The 21714-nt window shown below is 34.9% G+C and overlaps 1 protein-coding gene across 2 annotated transcripts in view; it reads left to right on the forward strand.

Moving 5' to 3' along the window:
• LOC150109739 (solute carrier family 35 member F5) overlaps nt 1–21714 on the forward strand; it is a 456325-nt gene that overhangs the window by 363347 nt on the left and 71264 nt on the right. For both annotated transcript variants that reach the window (XM_090409943.1, XM_090409951.1), the window contains exon 12: nt 13525–13676. In XM_090409943.1, the coding sequence (XP_090266069.1) occupies nt 13525–13676 (152 nt within the window). The remainder of the gene's footprint in view (nt 1–13524; nt 13677–21714) is intronic.

Consider the following 21714-nt stretch of genomic DNA (forward strand, 5'->3'; position numbering starts at 1 on the left):
AGAATTAATTTTGGTAAAAAAGTCCAAGAGCTGTTTTTGTGTCCCTCCAAATTATGAAGACATTGTCTACATACCTCCACCACACTAAAGGTTATGAGTCTGATTTTGAGAGGATGTCTGTTTCTAGCTTTTCCATGAACAGATCTGCACAGGGTGGGAAAAGGGGACTACCCATAGTTAAGCCATTTAGTTGCTCATATATCGTTTCATTCCATTTAAAATAATTAGATTTAAGGCAGTGATGAAAAAGGTGAGCCGTATCTTCAGGGAAGAGGTTGTATAGGATACTGTTAACTTCTTCTACTGGGATGTTGGTAAATAAAGATATACCACGACCAAGCTAGTGAGAATGTCTGTCTTGAAGAACGAGATGTTTTTCAATAAAGTGCTTTGAATACTTAATGTAAGTGTCTGATTTTCTGATTTGTCCTTTTAGGAGGCTGGAGAAGTGTTTGAACAATAAATATGTGGGAGCATTTCTTCCATTAACGATTGGACGTGGCGGAACTCCACTTTTGTGTGACTTTCTGGGCTCCATACAATCGTGGCGTCAATGGGTGTAGTGACTTCAGATTCCATTGCAAGTCTGTGGACCAACTAGTCATGTTCCGTAATAAGTTATTAGTGTCCCTGTGGTTTTCCCATGTTGGGTCTGACTCTAATATGTGATAAGTTGATATGAATCTTATAGTAATTCTGCAATCTTGGCTATATAGTCCTTTCCTTAGTGTTTAAAATGACTGTGACATTACCTTTTTCTGCTTTAAAGATAGTTATTTGTTTATCCTTTTTCAAGTTTGAGAGAGCTCTTTTTTCTTGGGGTGTTATGTTTAGGTTAGGTGGCTTTGAAGTTGAAAGGATAATAGCACTTTTTAATCTGGTCTGAAGTTATAGTACTTTTCCTATAGCATGTTGAATTTTTTTATTTGATTTTTTTTACTAATTAGAAAAGCTTTGTTGAAACTGTTGGAAATCATCTTATCTAGAAGTGGCCATAAGTTGCTCTCTATGTTATTAGAAATAACTTCAAAAAGTCAGAAGGATGAAAGGTCTATTCTCTTAAGTTCAAATCTGATGTGTTGTATTCTTTCATGTAGTAGGGCCAGGGATGCCTTAGTATATATTCGTTTTGCTCTTCTTGAGTGGAATTGTTCTTTAAATGTTAAAAACTTGGGAATGTTAAAGTTTCTGCATCTTTTTAAGAAAGTTAGATGGTTTAGAAATCTAGCTTTTTTACATTTGAGTTTCTCAAAATAACGAACGTACCTTTTGCTTCATATCATCGAGTCTATTCATTGTTTAGATTACATTTGGTCATTCAAACATATAATTAAAATGAAATATATATATTGATCTTTAATTGACCATAATTTATAAACATCTAATACCAACAAGTTTTGCCGACGGGGCTGTCCGGCTTCTTCAGGGCTTATAACGGTAAGAGTTTAAAAAAAAAAAAAAAAAAAAAACTCAAAGTGGCTAGTACAGAGAAAATGAAATACACTATCGTATAAATTAAACATTAAAACAGAACACGTAACATTACATGCATGGAGCATGTAATGTTCATATAGTACTATCATATCCTGTACCCCCCCCCCCTTGAGGATAAATATCAGGAATTTGATGATGATAGTTGGAATCTGATGGTACTATTGTTCATTGGTAATCTTTCCTGCAGGAAAGCACAATTTCATGATGCTCTTAAGTACACCATATGCTTTTGTCTCCTTACTCTGTCTTTTTTGCTTGTTAACATTCTCCTTCTTCCTCTCACCTTTCCAGGGTAAGAAGGGAGAAGTAAGGAAATACATAACAATAATACATTTACAAAAATATATAACAAGGAGAACTTGTGTATTTTCAATACATAACAAGTTCCCTCCAAACTTGTTATATATTGAAAAAGTTTATTGCATCAATCTTGTAAAATCCCTTTAGTAAACGTATTACTTGGTTACTCATCTCTAGATCACCTTCACCACCTCATTCTAAAGAAACCAGGCAACCAAATCTTGATTACTATGCAGATTACTCTGCATAGTAATCAAGATCAATACCTTATAAAGAGGGATAATTACCTCCCTATCACTACTTATTAACATTTTCAGCTTCAACATAATCCTGTCAGCTGTTTTGTCCGATTTTTCAATGTCCTGTGAATTTCAACTCCATATTGTTGTGTCCCAATTTACGATTATTAGGCTTTCAACTATCCTTACATGTGAAACTCTACTTGTCTTTGTCCAAATCTTATTTACGAGATATCACCCAAATACAAATATTCAAGCTTCTTCTCCCCTTAATGTCCCTAAATATTTATTTTATACTGCGCCTTTCAGGACATTTCGTTTAAGATATAAATTCAAAAACAAGGAGCAATTACCAAAATATGTCTGAGTGTGAAACTAATATGCAGTCGGGACCTTTATCTCGTAACTTAACAAATCTTCCCCCCCCCCCCCCATGTTATTAGGTTCGTACGTTGTTACAAGTGGTATATTGAGCGGCAATCTCAGACAACTGCGTTTTCAATGAACAAAAGTTTATTGAACTCTTAAACATGGTACAGTTCATTGTTTATCAAATAAAACTCAATTCAATACTAAGAAAAGACAATTATTAGGTTAAGATCCTATATGAGAATTGTGATCATATCGCCATAACAGATTCTATACATATAAACATGTATAATTCTAGAACTAGTTGATCCTTTGTCTAACCCCTTACTGGTTTGATCATGCTATAATTCTGTATTTTCTAGGACATATATATAATCAGTTACTCTAATTTTCTCACTAAGACAATATGGATCAAATTTGTCCTTTTGCTGAGCTAATACACACTTTTGACCTTTAAAACTCTCTTAATTAAAATACAATGTACATGCATAAATCTCTAGGCACATGAATTAGGTATTAATTAATAATAACAAGCTCATTTATATACTAGTTTGACATATACTAAAGTCCTAGTATAATTCTCATTAATCCTTTCAACTGTTCAGTAATTGAACAATGACTAGTTACATATGATTTGAATTGACACGAGATTTTACAGTACCTTTTGACTTGGGTCTTCTACACTGGTTTCTACCTTTTTCCGATATTTTACCTTCCTAGGACAAATTCTTCTATAACTTATCACTCCTAAGTTCTTTTGGCACTAAGATGGGCTTTCACAATCTTTACCTTACATTCTTCAATCAAGGACATACATAGGATCATCTATTCTATGACTGTGAAATTCATCACATGGGCACTGACTCCTTTATAGAATTTTCTTTCTCTCGTTACGATCACTGGACGATGAAACACACTGACATTATCTTCTCTCTTTTTAACTAAACGGTGTCCCTCATTTCTTACAATAGAAACACGGAATCGAAATCCTGCACGCTTTGTTTCCTTATTGTGTCGGACGGAGAAAACTCCTAACCCATCACTCAAGAAAACCGCGTGAGACCTATACGAAGACTCGTGAAGAAAAAACTCTGATGGAAAAAAAAAGCCTCCTTTGGGGGGTTCCTAACCCTTTTATACGATGACCCCTACCAGTACTTTCTTCAATTTCTTTTCTTCCCCCCTTACTGGAGTCGATTTCACTGACGAATTAGAATGGTGTTTTTCTGCCAAAACATCATACGGTCCATGTGCACGCGACTGAGACATGACGAAGTCTCAATTCGGGAATTATGACCTTGAGCTTTGGTTTTTGTTTAAGCTAACCTCTATGTCATCCATACTAAATTAATCCCCTTTCCAAAATTTTCTAAGAATTAACTCGAATCTTTAATCTCTTATTTCAAGTGTAAAAACTAGCCTCTCACATACAAAATCCTATGACTAATCTTCTTTGCTTTACTTAACCTTATTTTATCATATCACAACTGTAATAAAATTCCCTTCCTTTTTTTACTTAGTTCAACAAACAATTTCAGCTATATTTTTCACTTGGATGCAAGCATGTTTTTCTTCCTTTTTATTTTACTTAGTTATCTATACAGGGTTTTTATTTCTTCTCTTGTTACATCATTATAACTGAAACTTTCACATTCTTAAGTTATCAGGGTGTAACAATTCCAGCATCCCCCCTCCCCTCCCAACTCCCTGGCCTCAGAAATTTCCTGTAGTCCAATGTTATCAGTGTAATATAAAATATGCAATATTTTCATTTCATAGTGCATAACCTTACACTTAACCTGACAACCATTTCTTTTGTCCACATTGTCAATTTATTCAAATCACACCACAGGTCACTACATCAATTTCTTGATATGAATACCTTATTGGGCATTCAGGCTATTACGACAGCACTACATGATTCAGTTTACCTTATTATTGGTTTCTCCTATCAACAATTTTCTTTCATTACTCTATAAATTAAAGATGCCGAGAAATTATATTCCTGGTTTAATCCTTTATCCAAGTGTAACAAATAAAGTTTGTGCCTGAAGTAATTTCAGGCATTCATCCTAGTTCTTCACAATCATTACAGAGGAGTGCTGTATTATCAGCGTATGTCAGACTGCTGGTCCATCTGCCACTTATTCCGATTTACTAAAAATTACTTCAGGTGCAAACTTTGTTTGCTTACACTTGGATAAAGGATTAAACCAATAATTTAATTTCTTGGCATCTTTAATTTATGATTGTCTTTAGATAGGCCAGGGAGTTGGACAGGGATGCTTACTTCCTCCTCACCTGTTCAGTATCTGTGCTGAGGTTATCATGAGTGTAGCACTGGATGAGCTGAAGACAGAAATTGGAATAAGTGGGCAGACAGACCAGCAGTCTAACTTATGCTGATAATGCAGCATTCCTCTGTAATGATTGCGAAGAACTAGAATGAATGCCTGAGGGAGTAATGAAATCAAAACGAGCAGAGGACTTTAACTTAACCTTAGCAAGAGAAAGATTATAAGTTCTTGAAGGAAATGTAGACAAACAAGAAGACTCTGAGAAACAAATGTACATTTAATGATAAATAGTTGATGTTACCAAATTTGAGTACCTAGGAACCATTATTTGCATGTACAGTTGCTATTCAGAAGACATCAGAAGAAAATTACAAATGACTAGAACAGTAGTAAGAAACTTATCCACTGTCTGGAAAGACAAATCTATCATACAGAACAAAGTGGAGGATTCTGGATGCAGCTGTTTTTTAGTAGCAACTTATGGATGTGATCCATGTATAAAGAAATGTGATATGAAAAAGATAGCTGCTTTTAAGATGTGGTGTTAGAGAAGATTGAATATCTCATAAGGAATGTATGGTTTCTAGGAAGAATCAGTAAAACTTTAAGGATGGAAACAGTCTAAAAATAGTAACAAAGGGTAAACTTCCTGGGAATATAAATAGTAGAACCCTAACGAGATAGCTGGTTATGTTTGGAGTCTTCAAAGAGCTGAAGCTAAAAGAAAAGCCTACAATACATCACTTAGTAAGAATTTGTGTGGTACATCCCAGAGGTACAGAGTAACGATTATGGCATTTGCTGATGTCCACTGAAATTATAGATATGGTCATGTAGTACTATCATATCCTGTACACCCCTTGAGGGTACATGTCAGGAATTTGATGATGATGATGTAATGTCTGCCCATCAGCCACCATCTTGTCTATCACCTTTTTCATTTCTGTCTCCATTTGCATCAACTTGTGTAGTAGAGCTCCATGCAGTATCATATCATGGTGTAGCCATGTTCCTTATCTACCTCAGCTTTCACTTTGTTGCAGAAAATAAGTTACTAAGATGACATATTCCCTATTCAGAAAGCCATGTTGTTCCCCCTTACAGCATCATATCTTTTTTCACCCATTCCCAAAGTCTGTCCTTCACTAACTTTTTCCAATATTTTAAATGACCACCACTCCTATAATACTAATGGGTCTATAATATGCTACCTGTTTTGGAGCCTATTTTATATAATAGAATTTTATATAATTAAGATATTGTATGCTTTATCCTGTTTTCATTCATTTCAGATTCTATCAGCTGTGAGACTTAAACAGCATAATTAGGGGCACTACAATTTCTCTTGCACTTTTGCTTAAAACATAGGCTGATTCATCACCCAAACCCATGGCTGTGTCCACATTGAAATTTCTTAATATCCTCAACACTTCCAGTTCATCTACCTTTTATTCTCATGTTAAACCCTGTTGCAGCAATCATGATGTTATCTCCACCTGGATGATAACACAAAGTGATCACTGAATTCTGTGATCACCTATTTTTTTACCTCCTTACCATTAGTATTCATTAATACTTCTATAATCATTTTTTGTTTTACTCGTAGCAAAAGAAAGTGCATATATGGAACTACAAGGCTGGTGATTATGAGAAGCTCATGAGACAGCTTGCAGCTGTAGCATAGAATGAGGAGTTGAGTGGAAAGGAGATCAATGCTTCTTGGGTGATATTCAAGAACTATTTAGTAGAAGCAATGTCTGCCCATCAGCCACCATCTTGTCTATCACCTTTTTCATATGGACTACTATGCACAGATTTTTTTAAATGTATTCCAAAGGTCAGAAGGTTATATAAGGTAAATGGGAAAGATGAATGAAGAGGCTGGGTATACAATACAGAGAAAAATGGCATTATTAAGGCAACATAAGAGTAGTGGAAATAATCAATTCCATGAGGAATGAAAAGAACAGGGCAAGGAGGATGACTCGGTTGGTAAGAGTAGCAAAAGTTCAGTATGAGCAGCAGTTAGCTAATGAAGCCAAAAAAATTCTAGGGAGTTCTTTCAATATGTAACCAGCAAAAATAAGAATGACTATGGTAGGATGGCATTGATTGGAGAAAATGGTACAAGAATAACTGCTGCAGAGAATATAGTTGAGATGTTTAATGAGCACTTCATAAAGGTCTTTCATCTTTGTTGAATATGACATCATGGAGAGTTCAAGAGCATTGGATGATAAGGAGGAGAGACTGGGTGAGGATGAGGTGTATGGGGAGTTAAGCAAACTTGATATTAATAATGCTGAGACTTAATGATATATCACTGCATATTTTGAAGGAATGTGTCTGGGAGTTGACATCTGCTTTGACATATTTGTTTGCTATGAGTCTTACATTGGGTTAGGTTCCAAAGGGGTGGAAGGAAGGCAAGATTGTACCACTTCATAAAGGAGGTGACAGAATTCAAGTATCAAATTATAGGCCATTCTGTGTGTCAAGTGTTGTGCTTAAAATGTTGGGAAGGTTTATGAGAATCACAATTGGGTTCACAGCAATGGTGTTATCTTTAATGGACAGCACGGATTTGTTAAAGGGAGGTCATGTTTTAATAATCTACTTACTTATTACAATAAGATGACAGCAGCTTTGGACTTGGGATATGGATACACAGCAGTATACTTGGACTTTGCAATGCTTTTGATAGATTACCATGTAAGTTGATAGTCAAACTAGAGCAGATGGGGTGTGATATTAGACTAGTGCATTTGATTAGAGATTGACAGTTTGATTGATAGATTCATAGGAGTCTGATAAGTATCAGTAAGTTGTGTATTGGAGAGCAATATCCCAGAAGAAAATTACTAGTGGTGTGCCTCAGGGGTCTGTTTTAGGGCCTTTGCAGTTGAACCTCTATGTTAATGATATTGGGGAAGATTTGAATGAGATATACAGCTGTTTTCAGATGACAAATTTGAGACAAACTATGAGGAGTAGAACAGATGTTGTTGCCTTGCAAGAAGACTTGAATAGACTGAGTGAATTGGCATGGGTGTGGGGATGCCAGTTCAATGCTACAAAATGTGAGATTTTAAAATTTGGAAAACAAAGATGAGATGTAGAATTTACTCTTGGTGGGGATATGTTATTGGAGGTCTAGGAAATAAGAGATCTTGGGATGATCATGGATTCTCATCCATGATCATCCCAAGATCATGGATTCTCATCTTTTAAGTTCCATTTTTTAAGGCTCTGATTAGGCCACATATGGACTACTATGCACAGATTTGGTCACCTGGTTTTCAAATGGATGCAGAGTTGTTGGAGTGGTTCCAAAGGTGATAGACCAGAATAGTTTCTGATCTCTGGAATGTTGAATATGAAGAAAGGTTGAGACAATGCAATTTGTAAGTGGGGAGAGATTAGGGAAGAACAACAGGTCATCCCTGGAAGCTGTATTAGGAGGGTGTGAGCAAGGCAGTGAGAAGTATATATTTCATTGAATTTCAAATCAGCATCATCAGAGCACGATACACTATGTCTATGCGACAGTGCATGAAACAATACAGTTGTAATGGACAAAAGATCTAAATTTTTATTTTGGTGCCCTCTAATGAAAAAAAAAAAAGAAAATTGTTGTTATAGTTGTATTGTTTCACTTACTTATTGTCACTTATACATGCTGTATTGTGCTCTGATGATGCTGATTTGAAATTTGATAAAATAGTTTTTTTGGTGTTGTTAATACTGTTAAAAATAAGTCATGAATAATGGTCGGCAACCTTTTTGGAGTGAAGAGCCATTTTTAAAATTATATCTGTTAAAAAAAATTTTAGGGAGCCGTATGCAGTGATGAGCAACCAATGGTCTGTGGGCTGCATGCGGCCCTCTCAGGTTTTTTTGTGCGGTCCGCGGTGTTTGTTTTGTATGGCAGAATTAGTATATTTTAATTAAAAATCTATTTTATGAATGTTGATTTTTATATGTGGATTTATTTGTGGGTTAAAAAATTAAAATATACCTAAATAATGGAAAATAAATTAATACTTTCTTATCAAAGAAAAAGAAAATATTCTTTATGCGGATCGAACCGAATATTTGATTTACTATTTAATTGCTCATCACTGCTTTAAATTTAGAAACTACATTGAAAAATATTAAAATTAAATTATTTATTCAGTTTTTTTTACAGTAACACATTATCATACTTGTAAAGCACAGGGGTGGCATGTCACACAAAATTATATGATATTTTTAAATATTAAATAATAAAACAAAGACCTCCTTACAAAAACATATGTATAAAACCCAATATTACATACTAATTTTTTTAATTTAAAATATCTTCTTAGTGTGACCTTTGCTGTTGAACTTCTTGGGATAGTTTCTCAATATATGGCAAATACTCCATAATTTTCATTTTCAAACATGACGAAAGACTCACATTGTTTAGTTGGTTTCTCAACTTATTTTAATAAAATTCATATTTGCTCACAGAAATATGTCGATCCGAAAATCGATAGAAGTCCAAATGCGTATGTTTTTAACTGAATGTAAGTGTCTGGTAAACAATTCCATGTGTCAAATACAATCTATTCTTTCTTTTTAAGATCTTCTATTTCAGACCATTTGTGTTGTATTGCAAGGATAGATTTTTGTCTTTCCAACTCTTCCAGGTGAGCTTCAAGATTTCTAAATTTTGAATTCCACAAATCCTTGGTTTTCAGGTCCTCTAACTCAAGTTGAAATGCAGCCTCATCAATTCCAGCAAAAGGTGAAAAATTTAATTCGGCAGGATTAGTTTCAAGTGGTCGCAATAAAAATGACATAGTTGCCTTGTTCTTTTTAAACTCCTCAAATCTCCCATTAAATTCAGATCTCATATTTACCACAATTTCTTTGAAAAAGGTTAAATTTATGGAATAATTATCAGCTTGTTCTTGTTGATACTTCTTCAACGTAGGGAAATGTAATAATGTGCCTTTCTCTAAGTCTGTCGCAAACAAATATAATTTTTGTTCCAACGAAATCACTTCTAAAAGCAAAACTGCTGTATTTCCCTTTCTCTGTAGTTTCTTATTTAGTGCGTTTAAATGGGAAGTCATATCCACCATAAAGTAGAATTTTTGTAACCAATGAGTATCTTCTAACTGTGCATATTCAAGGTCTTTTTGTCTTAGAAACAACTTAACCTCTCCAAGGCAGGTAGCAAATCGCATCAACATCGCACCTCTGGAAAACCATCTTATTCTGTTATGCAAAAGAAGATCGGAATATTTGCAATTGATTTCTTTAAGAAGTTCACGAAATTGCCAATGATGCAGCGGTGTTGCCATTATTTTGTTAACAATTTCTACAACCAAATCCATCACTACTGTTATCTCTTTTGGGAACGTTTGTGCACAAAGTATCTCTTGATGGATTATGCAGTGAAAGAAAAACACATCATGCAAAATTTGTATTTTTAATAAAGAAACAAAACCTTTCTTGTTCCTTTCATGCTTACCACCCCATCGGTCGCAATAGATATTATTTTGTTAATATTAATACCCCTACTTTTCAAGCAAGTGGTAACAGTGGATTCAATGTCTTCTCCACGAGTTTGTCCTGTACGTGGCAGTATATTGAGTAATTCTTCCTGTGGTCCTTGAGAGTTTACGAATCTACAAATAAATACAATCTGTGCAATGTTATCCATATTGCATGATTCGTCGCAGGCAATGGATAATCCTGGGGTTGAATTTAGATCTGTAACCTGCTGATTTGTTATTTCCGCTGTGTTTTTAAAATCGCAGAAGAGAAATTCGGGCATTTTAATAAAACATTCTTTCACATATTCGCCGTAAAAGATTTTCCTCGTTTAACAACTTCTTGAGCGGCCACAAAACTAGCAATAGTTGTATTTCTTGATGCTTTTATCCATTTGGAAAATGAACATTTAGTTATAATAAATTTAGTTTAATCCTTTATCCAAGTGTGAGCAAACAAAGTTTGCACCTGAAAGTATCTTCAGGACTGGGATAAGGTGGTGCAACTCGTTGCAAAGGTGGAGCAAGCTAACATCACTCCTATCTCAGTATTTCCCATAATGCAAAACACATCTCCTTGCAGATATGTATAATGTTATGCATTAAAGGAAGGGCCACTATCCAGACTAGTTTCGACCTTTATTGAGGTCTCTTCAGTGGGAGCCAGGTCCAAGTGGAGATACCAGGCAGAAACATTAGCAAGGTCATCTCTACTTATAGGAGTTGCCAAACGGTGTGCTACCTTTTTATTAAATTACTCTGGATTTAGAGAATGATGTTGAAAGTTTATTTTTCATTAAACTTGTTTGCTCACACTTGGATAAAGGATTAAACTAAATTTATTATAGTCTAACCAAGTGAAAAATAAACTTTCAATATCTTTCTCTAAATCCAGAGTAATTTAATAAAAAAGGTGGCACACCTAAAAAAAATTATCGCACTTGTGAGTGGGAAACCAAGTGAGATAGCCGAAGCGTATGGTTAAGTGCAAATAGACCACAACTGTTTGTGTAAAGTTTTACTGAAGGAATTTGTCTTAGAGAAAGAGAGAGAGAAATCAACCGGCCGTATTACTGAGTTTTATGCCAATTAAACGATATTAGTGGTGCAGTCTCAATAAAAATAACTTTTCTAGTGTCCGTAGGCATTAGACTCTTGGTGCGAAAGGTAGATAAACATAGTATGCAATAGTATAAGCAAGAAAGGTTACAAGAGAGAAAACTTGCACTGCTAATTAGAATAACAGTATTTCAAAGGCGCAGTAACCAAGCAGGCTTTATAAATAACAAGTAATAGCAACACACAGTTTACACTACTCCAATCATCTGGAATTCATCCCTCTGTCCAGGCCTTCTAAACTATGCAGTGCAGCCACTGTACGACTTTTATACCTCTATACTTGAGCATTTCTGGTTGAATATCATCTACTCCTTCTGCCTTTCCACATTTCAGGCTTTTGGTGGCTTTTTCTACTTCAAGTATGGGTATGTATTCCTGACTGCATGCTTGGTCAGTGTTTTTTTACAACTGTGCTGTCATCACTGCTTTTTTCATTTAGCAAAGTTTCAAAGTAATTACTGCTAAATGAAACAAACAGTAATACTCTCCTTACTTTCCTCTCTTATCTTTTCAAGTCAGTGTCAGTTTTTAGATGCTTCTCCAAACACTAACCCAACATCTCTTCTATGAAAAACCCAACATAAGCATGCTATTCTGCTGATTCCCTCCCCCCTCACTAATCTTTCATTACCTCTGGTAATGAAAGATTAGTGAGGGGGGAGGGAATCATAATTTTTGTGGTTTAACTTATTTCCATTTTCATTCTCTACAACACAGCACATTTTCATGCTGTTTTCCTCACAAATGTCCACCATGCTACTATTTCCTTTTTTGACAGACATGTTCTCACATTATACTTCCAGTACAATTTCACCATTTCTGGTTTTTATCACAAATGACTGAGTTGTGAATGCCTTGCACACTGCATTTCATAAACGTCTTATCCGTTCCAGTATATCAATCACCATCTGCATAGATGAACACAAAAAATACATCTGCAATCTTGCCTATGATCAGTCTGGTCTTGTAGACCATGCATTGGATAATACTCATTAATCAACTGGGAAAAAAACTGCCATGCACCCATTACTTCAAATTTAGAGAAGAAAAACAGTTTTCAGAATGTGCAGCTGCCCTCAGAAATTGATCTAATTTAAATACAGATGCAAGAATATTCCCAGAATATGGGAAACATTAATCATCAGAGATACCAGTTTACAACTTAGGCCTCCTACAAATGCCCATAGAGGATGCCCATGTAAATAGGATTCTAGTGTTATATCCAACTGTTTCATTTAGCATTGTGTTGCATTTTTATATTACATATGTGTTACAAGTGTTAGTTTGTACTTCCTGGACAAACAGTATTGACAGACAAAATACTGGAAAGAATCGAAATATTTTTAATCCTTTCCAAGTGCTGTTAATGCTCCATTAAACCTTCAACATGATGCCCTAGCACTATTAGCTACTAAAAATAATCTTACAAAAACACACAGTAAGTCAATGCAGAATTAAAACTATATAATAAACAAAATCTAACAAGTTGCTCAATATCATTAAAAAATAAATTATAACATCCTTCCACACAGCTGTATATATGTAAATATTCTTTGAGAATGATAATAAACTTTATCAGTAACTGATAATTTTATAAAACCAAGATAATACAAAATAAGATTTGGTTTTTATGAATCTTGTGGTTCAAGGAAAGGGATTATAATCTCTGATAAGCTCTAAATTTAAATCATGAAAACAGCAATACATTATTTATGGCAATCTGTAATTGACAGTAATCAAATATATGAATTTTATAAAGAAGTACTTTATAGTAGGCTAAAGGAACTTAGAGAATATAGTAGCTATGTGCGATCTTTTAGAGCTCTTACTTTCACCAAAAATTTCTTCATTATGCAATATTATGATGGCAAGACACTATGAAATATTTGCTTTTCTTTTAGAATACTGCCTGAGTACTTCAACAGTAATGAAATGTGTGAAGTTATAAGTAAAATCAGAACACGACAGTGAAAAGTACTAAATTTCACACTAACATCAGGAGTGTGATATGTGCCATGTTATTGCCTTTTTTAAAAATATTGAGAAATTGTGTTACTATAAATTACAGTAGAATTCACTTTCAGTAATATTAAAGTATCAAAATTGCATGGTGTTTTGATTAATTAGCAGTCAGGAGTAATAAGCACATTTCAGTTGCTTTTGTAACTTTCTCACTCTTAGGTGGATTATCCAAGCCTCTTCTTTGTGGGAACACTACCTATGTTTCTCTCATTTTTCGCAGTTGCTCTTTTAGCACATTATGATAACTGGGATCCAGCATTAGTCTGTTTAAGAAAAATTATTGGTGTTTGTTATAGGCGGCATGCTCTTAGGTGAGTATTTTTGTCATCAGCATATACAGATCATAATTATTTCTTAGTTCTTACTTTTCACTTCCTTTATCTTACATTAAAAGTATCATATTATTAAGAAGAGTTGCACTTTTGCATATGAAGATCATTTAACAAAATAAGCTGCCATACTGGTAACTCTAGACCATTCTTTTTTCTTTTTCACCAGTCTCATGCAGCTGAACAACCAAAAGACCAATTGAAATTAAAGTAGGAAAAAGATTAATACCTTTGTGTTTAGCCTTATCTAAGGTTAACTGCCTTGAGTTTGCTTTCTCTGCCTGGGATTGCTCTCCAGTCATCCTTGTAGTCGATATAAGACCACAATGAACTAAGAGGATGGAACAAATTAAAAAATCTCTCATAATAAAAATATAGCTTTATTCTGCCCTGCTGAATATTGCATGATGTGAGTAGTCAACACCTAGCCATCAGCACTTCAGTACTGATGTTTGTTATGAAGAACAATTTTGAAAATATATAAAGATGCCAGTGTTGGGATATACTTAATATTGAAAAAAAAAAAAATTTATTTTTTCACTAGTAAGATATACCTTTGTATGATATACATTTGAATCAATCCATATGTTGTGAACTATTGGCAAGTTCAGATTGAAGCTTCATGGCAGCAATACTGATTTCTTTTATATATATATATATATATATATATATATGTATAAAATATATATATGTATATATATATATATATGTATATACTTGGGAAATGGAGTAAAACCAGGTTTAAAAATTGCTTGGTATTTTTAACATATATATATATATATATATATATATAGACTTAACAATAGAACAATAAAAATTGCTTGGTATTTTTAACATATATATATATATAGAACTTCAACACAGACTGTAGCTACAGTTCAAAGCTAACTGATTTTATAATAGTCGTTTTAGTGATACGATGTTTCTTATAGTGTTTACTTGCTTTCTATGTTCCCATGCCTGAAGAAGTCAGACAATCCGATGAAACGTGTTGCGTTTTGAATAAATTTAATTGTTATTCTAGTCTCGGTTATAGTCAGTATATATATATATATATATATACACACAGTTCTACCCCAAGTTACGTAACACGCGACTTACGTAAATTCTCAGTTACGTAATAAATCTACTAGCGTATATGAACACGTTTGCAGCTTTGCACAGGTGCATCTTTGACAGCCTTATTGCAGTACAGTAGTACTGTATGCCAATAGATGCGAGACCCTTTGACACTTGTGCACATGTCAAAAGAAGGAGAATCCAATCTGATATTTGGGTAATCTATGCATTTCGTGGGATCGTTTTTTATTATTATGCGTCAGAAAATTAGCTTTTCTTTTATGAAAATTCTAGTGGTAACTATTTTGCTTGTACAACAGTTGGAGATTTTATGTATAAAGCACGTGATTTCACGTGTTGGTGACCAATTCATATATTCTTTTCCTCTTTCTCCCCTTCAGCATGAATTGACTATTCTTGGCACAAAGCCAAGGTCGGCTCTACAAAGTGTGGGTGTACAATAGATGCCTCTCACGGTTAGCTCTGTCACTTGTTTTCACTGCTAGTTTCATTGTTTTTTTTTACCCTTAAAATGGAATGCAAAACCGAAAATGATGCTAACTTAGCTATCCAAGCACTCGAAGATGACACCTTTCTAGCACCTTAAGCCACGAAATTTGGTCTATTTTATACAACATCGCGTGCACTGCAACGGAGAAAGAATTTAAAAAAGTATGAGATCGACACATCCAAAAATTTGAAAATTTAAAAAAACTCGATCTCAAAACCACAACTTCCTACCGAAACTAGAATTAAAAAATTGGAATCTACTAGAATTAAAGAAAAACAAGAAAATAATAATCACCAAAGCTGGTAAAGGGAACGCCACAGTATTGCTTAACCAAAAGGATTACACAGGTAAGCTGAAAGCTTTATTATTAGATCGGGCTACTTATCTCCCTATCGAGTACAATCCCACCATCTCACAAATTAGAAAACTCCACAGGCTCCTTAAGGTCAGTTCTTGACCTGTGGAAATCACTAACAAATTAAGACCATTTAACTACATACCCCCCCCCCCATATTTATGGACTCCCAAAAATACGTAAGGAAAAGTGGATGGCATTGATTCATCCACATACAAACTAGCTAAACATTTGGCCAAAGCTCTCTCACACTATACTGGCAACACACCTTCACACATAAAAAAAACTCAGCCCACTTCAAAACCAGCATAGAAAACCTTACACTCAAACACACTGACATACTGGTCAGTTTTGATGTCTCCTCCTTATTCACAAATGGTCCCACTCAAAGAATCTCTAGAGCTAATCCAAGCTAAATTTCATCCCGATATCACTATTTCAGTTCACAATGAACTCAGGCTATTTTGTTTGGCAAGGAAAATTCTACAAACAAATAGAGGAGACAGCCATGGGTTCTCCACTCTCCACACCGTTGGCCAACTTTTATATGGAGACTTTTGAAGAGAAAGCCTTAAACTCTGCCCCACAAATACCAACCATTTGGCTTCACTATGTTGATGATGTGTTCGCTATTTGGCCACATGGCTCCGATGCACTCCTCTCCTTCCTAACACACTTAAACAACTAACAACCCAGAATCAGATTCACCCTGGAAGAAGAAAAAAACAACTGCCTTCCTTTCTTAGACACACTAGTCACCCGCCAGCCTGATGGAACCTTGGTTTTCTCAGTCTATAGAAAACCCACCCATACAGGCAGATACATTCACTAACAATCCCACCACCCCTCCTCGCAACAGTATGAAGTCATTAAGACACTACACAACAGGGCTAAACTTATCTGTTCAAATGACAATGCCCTAACCACAGAACTAAAGCACATTCTCAACACTTTCTCAGCCAATGGCTACCCTCCTCCCCCCCCAAAAAAAAAAAATCCAAAAATATTGAAACCAGTAAACCACAACCCCCCTCACAACAAGGATTACGCTAAATCCATCACCATACCCAATATCCGAGGCACCTCAGAAAAAATTACAAAAATCCTAAAAAAACATGACTTAACCTTTTGAGTCGGAAGAGTCAAAAATTACAATTTACAAAATTTCAAAGTTTTTAAAGAGCCACAAAATTTTTTCTTGCCAACAATAAATACTACTCGCATAAATAAAGTTTTTTGATAAAAAAAAAACTAATCTATTTATTCATAAGAAAAAATATCTATTTATTCATATATAAGTAGTGTTTTTCACAACAAATTAGATAATATATATATGGCTTTATTAGATAATTACTTATTATTTAAGTAAAAAATTAAAACAATTAAACATTTACTTACAACACTAACTTGTACTTCAATAACAAACAATTGAGCAAACAAATTCAATGGGAGCGATGGCTTTGCATGGTTATTCAAGTAGAAAATTTAAACTTTACTAAACAATGTAACTTGTACTTAACACGTTCGCTGCCACGCTACTTTGGCATGGTCTGTTCCCCTACGCCGAGCAGTTTTTCTTCTTCAAGGTCAGTACGATAATCTCGTTACCGGAGGTAAACGTCCTACGAGTATACTCGTAGTTGGCTTGTACAGAGCATATACGGTCTATGAGAATACACAGTTTTGATGCTAGCCCCACACGCCAAGGATTTTCACTTCTTCAAGGTCACTACAATAATCTCGTTCCTGGAGGTAAGCGTCATACGAGTATACTCGTAGCTGGCTTGTGAAGCAGGTTTACCCACTACGAGTATACTCGTAGTTGGCAGCGAACGTGTTAAAATAAAAAAAACAATAACATACATTTGAGCAGACAAATTCAATGGGAGCGTTGGCTTTGCATGGTTTTAGAAAGTTTGGATAAATTTGGCTCATAACTTGTTGTTTTAAGTTTCAAACACGACTCTAAATTTTCATTTGTTAGTTGGCTTCTTACTTTACTTTTAATTATATTCATGCAAGAGAACGCTTGCTCGCACGGATATGTCGATCCGAAGATAGTCAGCACTCCAAATGCCAACTTCTTCACCTCACTGTAGCAATCTGGAAGACTATTCCATGCGTTGAATATAAGTGCCTCAACTCGCGGCATTTCTTTTAAAGCTGTCCACTTTTGTTGCGTTACGTACATACATTTCTGGACCTCCAACTCTTCCAACTTGCTTTTCAAATCTGTAAATGTTTCACTCCACAAAGCTTTACTTTTTAAATCGATCAATTGCATTTCTAGAGATCCAGTATCAATTCCAAATGGCTCAATGTGGATTTCATTACTATTTGTGTTGAGAGGATTTACTATGAATGCTAGAGTGGTTTTGTTGGTTTTGAATTGCTCAAATCTGTCAGCAAATTCATCTTTAATTTTTTTAGAACTGTGCTGAAGTAATTCGTGTCAACAGTTGCACTGGTTTTATTGCGATATTGCTTTAGAAATTGAAAATGAAGTAATTTACCGCTCTGAATATCTTCTGCAAAAAGAATTAATTTTTCTTCAAAATAAACCAATTCTTCTACCAAAACATAGGCTGGGTTTCCCTTTCCTTGCAGTTTTAGATTCAGCTCATTTAATTTCGCTGTGATATTATTAGTATTATTATTATTATTATTATTATTATTATTATTACGGGTATCTCCATGGAGTCAGTAGACTCATCGCGGGAGACCCAAACTAGCAAAACAATATCTGTCATATCTCTTCTTGAATTCATTTACAGATGAAGAGCTCACAACAAAGTCAGGCAATGAATTCCACTCATTCACCACCCTCCAGGCAAAAAACCTTGTTCTGACACCTTTGTTAACCACACTCTTCTTTAATTTCCAGAGATGACCTCTTGTTCTTCCATCACTATCACACAGCTGAAACATTTCCCCTGCATCAATCCTATAAAAACCTTTTAGTAATTTGAATGTTTCTATCATATCCCCTCTTCTTTGCCTATCAGCCAATCTCTGCAATCCACAAGCTCTCAATCTATCAATGTAGGGAGCATTTTTTATATCACTCACCAACTTGGTCACTCTTCTCTGAACCCTCTCCACAGCCTCCTCATCTCCAAGGAATCCAGGTGACCAGACCTGAGCACAGTAATCCAAATGTGGAAGTATCAATGCTTTATAAAGGGGAATAATAACCTCTTTATCTCTGGATGTCAGTGTGTTCCTCAACAACCAAGTAATCCTATGTGCAATCTTGGACACCTTAGCAATGTGTCCTCTGAACTTCATCTCCTTATCTACCAATACCCCTAAGTCCCTAGCCTCATCAATCTCTTGGAGTACCTTTCCATCTATGTAGTACACAGCTGGTAATCTTTTAATCCCAAAATGCAAGACTTTACACTTTTCCACATTGAACTGACATCCATTTTCTTTTGCCCATTTTACCAGCTTATTTAAATCCTCCTGCAAACTTTCAACATCAGCTTGATTTTTTATTGCACTACACAACTTTGCATCATCAGCAAACAACTGAATATCTCCCTTTAAGCCGTTTCCTATATCATTTATATACAAATTAAACAACATTGGCCCAAGCACAGAGCCCTGAGGCACACCACTGGTCACCTGCCTCATTCTGGACTCGGCTCCTCCATACACCACCTTATGGTATCTCTCCCTGAGCTATTCTCCTATCCATATCACCAATTTAATATCCATTCCCATCTGCTCCAATTTGCATAACAGTGTTCTATGGGGTATCCTGTCAAAAGCCTTAGCAAAATCCAGAAGTACCACTGTGTAGCCAGTTCCTTTGTCCAACTCTGATGTTATTCTATTATGGATAGTTAATAGATTGCTAAGGCAGGATCTACCTTTAACAAAACCATGTTGGCCTCTATAGAGTATATCCACCATAAAGTAAAATTTTTGCAACCATTTGTCGTTCTCTAATTGCCTTTTTCATTTAGGAATGTATTTATTTCATTCAAGCACAAAGCAAAACGTTTCAACACCTTACCTTTGGAAAGCCATCGCACTTTATTGTGAAGAAGGAGGTCGGAATACTGAGTCTCCATTTCGTTTAAGAATTCTTTAAACTGACGATGGTAGAGTGCTTTTGACAAGCTGCTGTTAACAATCTTGATTACCAAATTCATGACCTCAACTATTTCGGCCGGAAATGTTTGGGCACAAAGCGCTTCTTGGTGTATTATGCAGTGAAACGTAAGAATTTCGTGGTTTATTTTGCTCTGAAGAATCATTGTTGCCCCTTTATTTTTTCCTGTCATACTTCTGGCTCCATCAGTTGCTATTGAAACGATTTTATTTAAATCGATCTTATTGTCTTCAAGGCATTTTTGCACAGCATTCGCTATATCTTCCCCTCTAGTTTGTCCCGAGAGCGGTAGCAATCCTAGAAGTTCTTCTTTTGGACCTTGGGAAGACATATACCTGACAAAAAGGACAACTTGTGCCGTGTCTTTTATGTCGCAAGACTCATCTATAGCAAGTGATAAGGCAGAAGAAGGTTGAATATCTTCCACCTCCAAATATGTTACATTTGAAGACATTTTAGCTATTCTATCTTGTACTGTTTTAGCGGATAGTGGCAAATCTTTGATTTTTTTCAAGATTTCTGGTTTGTTTTTGAAATCACGAAACAGTTCTTCAGATGCACGTATGAAGCAATCTTTGACATACTCACCATCTGTGAATGGGTTGCCTTTTTTTGCAATTTCTAGTGATACCGCGAAGCTTGCCAGATTAACATTACTTGTAGATTGCGTCCAGTTACTTAACATGGAACTTGATTGCTGTTTTTGTTTTTGGATCTCGTCGACAGCTTTTTTTTCGTTCTTCGCCGGCTGGATATTTACTAGCAAACTGAGTATGATTTTTAGTGAAGTGTCTCTCTAAATTTGATTTCTTATTGTGTGCGAGTTTTTCGTGGCAAATGAGACAAGTCGGAAGGCCATCTGAGTTGCATATGAAAGCGAACGACTCCGTCCAATCCCGATTGAATTCTCGATGCTCTTCTTCAGTTCTCTTTTTTTTGTAGATGCCATGCTTGCGGTGAAGCTGTAATAAAGAATTTTTAAAATTATTATTTAGGTATCCAAAACAGCAGATGACAGGTTTTGCAATTATTTACTATGTCAACGTATACCTAAGTAAATACATACGAGAAGCTGGGCATAATGAAATATAATTTATCAAAAAACATTTTACAACGATATTTCCCAATTAAAAATACCTACCTAAATAAAATAAATAATTCTCTAATAATTTAATTATTAAAATAAATAATTTAGACACGAAACACTGTTTGTCTCACTCTCTCACGTACTGATTGACTATAAGTACATAGTTTCGTCGCATCTCGTGTGCGGTGATCGCCGACTGGCACGAACGGACTTGTCAGAACATGTTTATCACGGCGCAGTCTGCACATTTTAGTTTTTTTTTTAATTTTGGCAAATATTAGATACTTAGTTTACGAGTGAAGGTGTTATGCCCAGCTATGCCGAAATCAATGAAAATTGCCAAACATATAAACAATCTAAAACTGCAAATACCTACCTACTTTGATCCTCAGAGTTCGAAAATAGGTTTATTAAATAACAATTTATAGGTACTTACACTTATAATTATTATTTTAACGCTAATTTTTAAATAATAAAAGCTATAAAATAGATAAATAATAAAATAGGTAATTTATTAAATATATATTTTAATAAAAACACTTTTGCGATAATATCCAACAGTAGTACTTTGTTTCTTTTTTGACAATTCTTATTGACTTCAAAAAAGTAGTTAGGTATCTTATTTGGAAAAAAATATGTATAATATGTATTTTAAAAATATAATACTTATTATGTTACTTACCTTTACTTCGGTTTTTTTATTATTATTATATATATATGTACATACATAACTTTGAGAAGATAATTCGCTTCTAACTCTTTTACTTGAAACAACAAACTATACGTCACAGCCAAAGCACTGGTAAAGACGCCAAATTGTCTTGCGGCGAAAGCGAATTGAAACCTACATAGAAACATCCGACGACGACGTCATTCGAGAGCTTCCGA

This window comes from Typopeltis vanoorti, chromosome 2 (genome assembly GCF_054136105.1).
Source record: "Typopeltis vanoorti isolate ZY-2024b chromosome 2, IOZ_Tvanoo_1.0, whole genome shotgun sequence".
NCBI classification, from domain to species: Eukaryota; Metazoa; Arthropoda; class Arachnida; order Uropygi; family Thelyphonidae; genus Typopeltis; species Typopeltis vanoorti.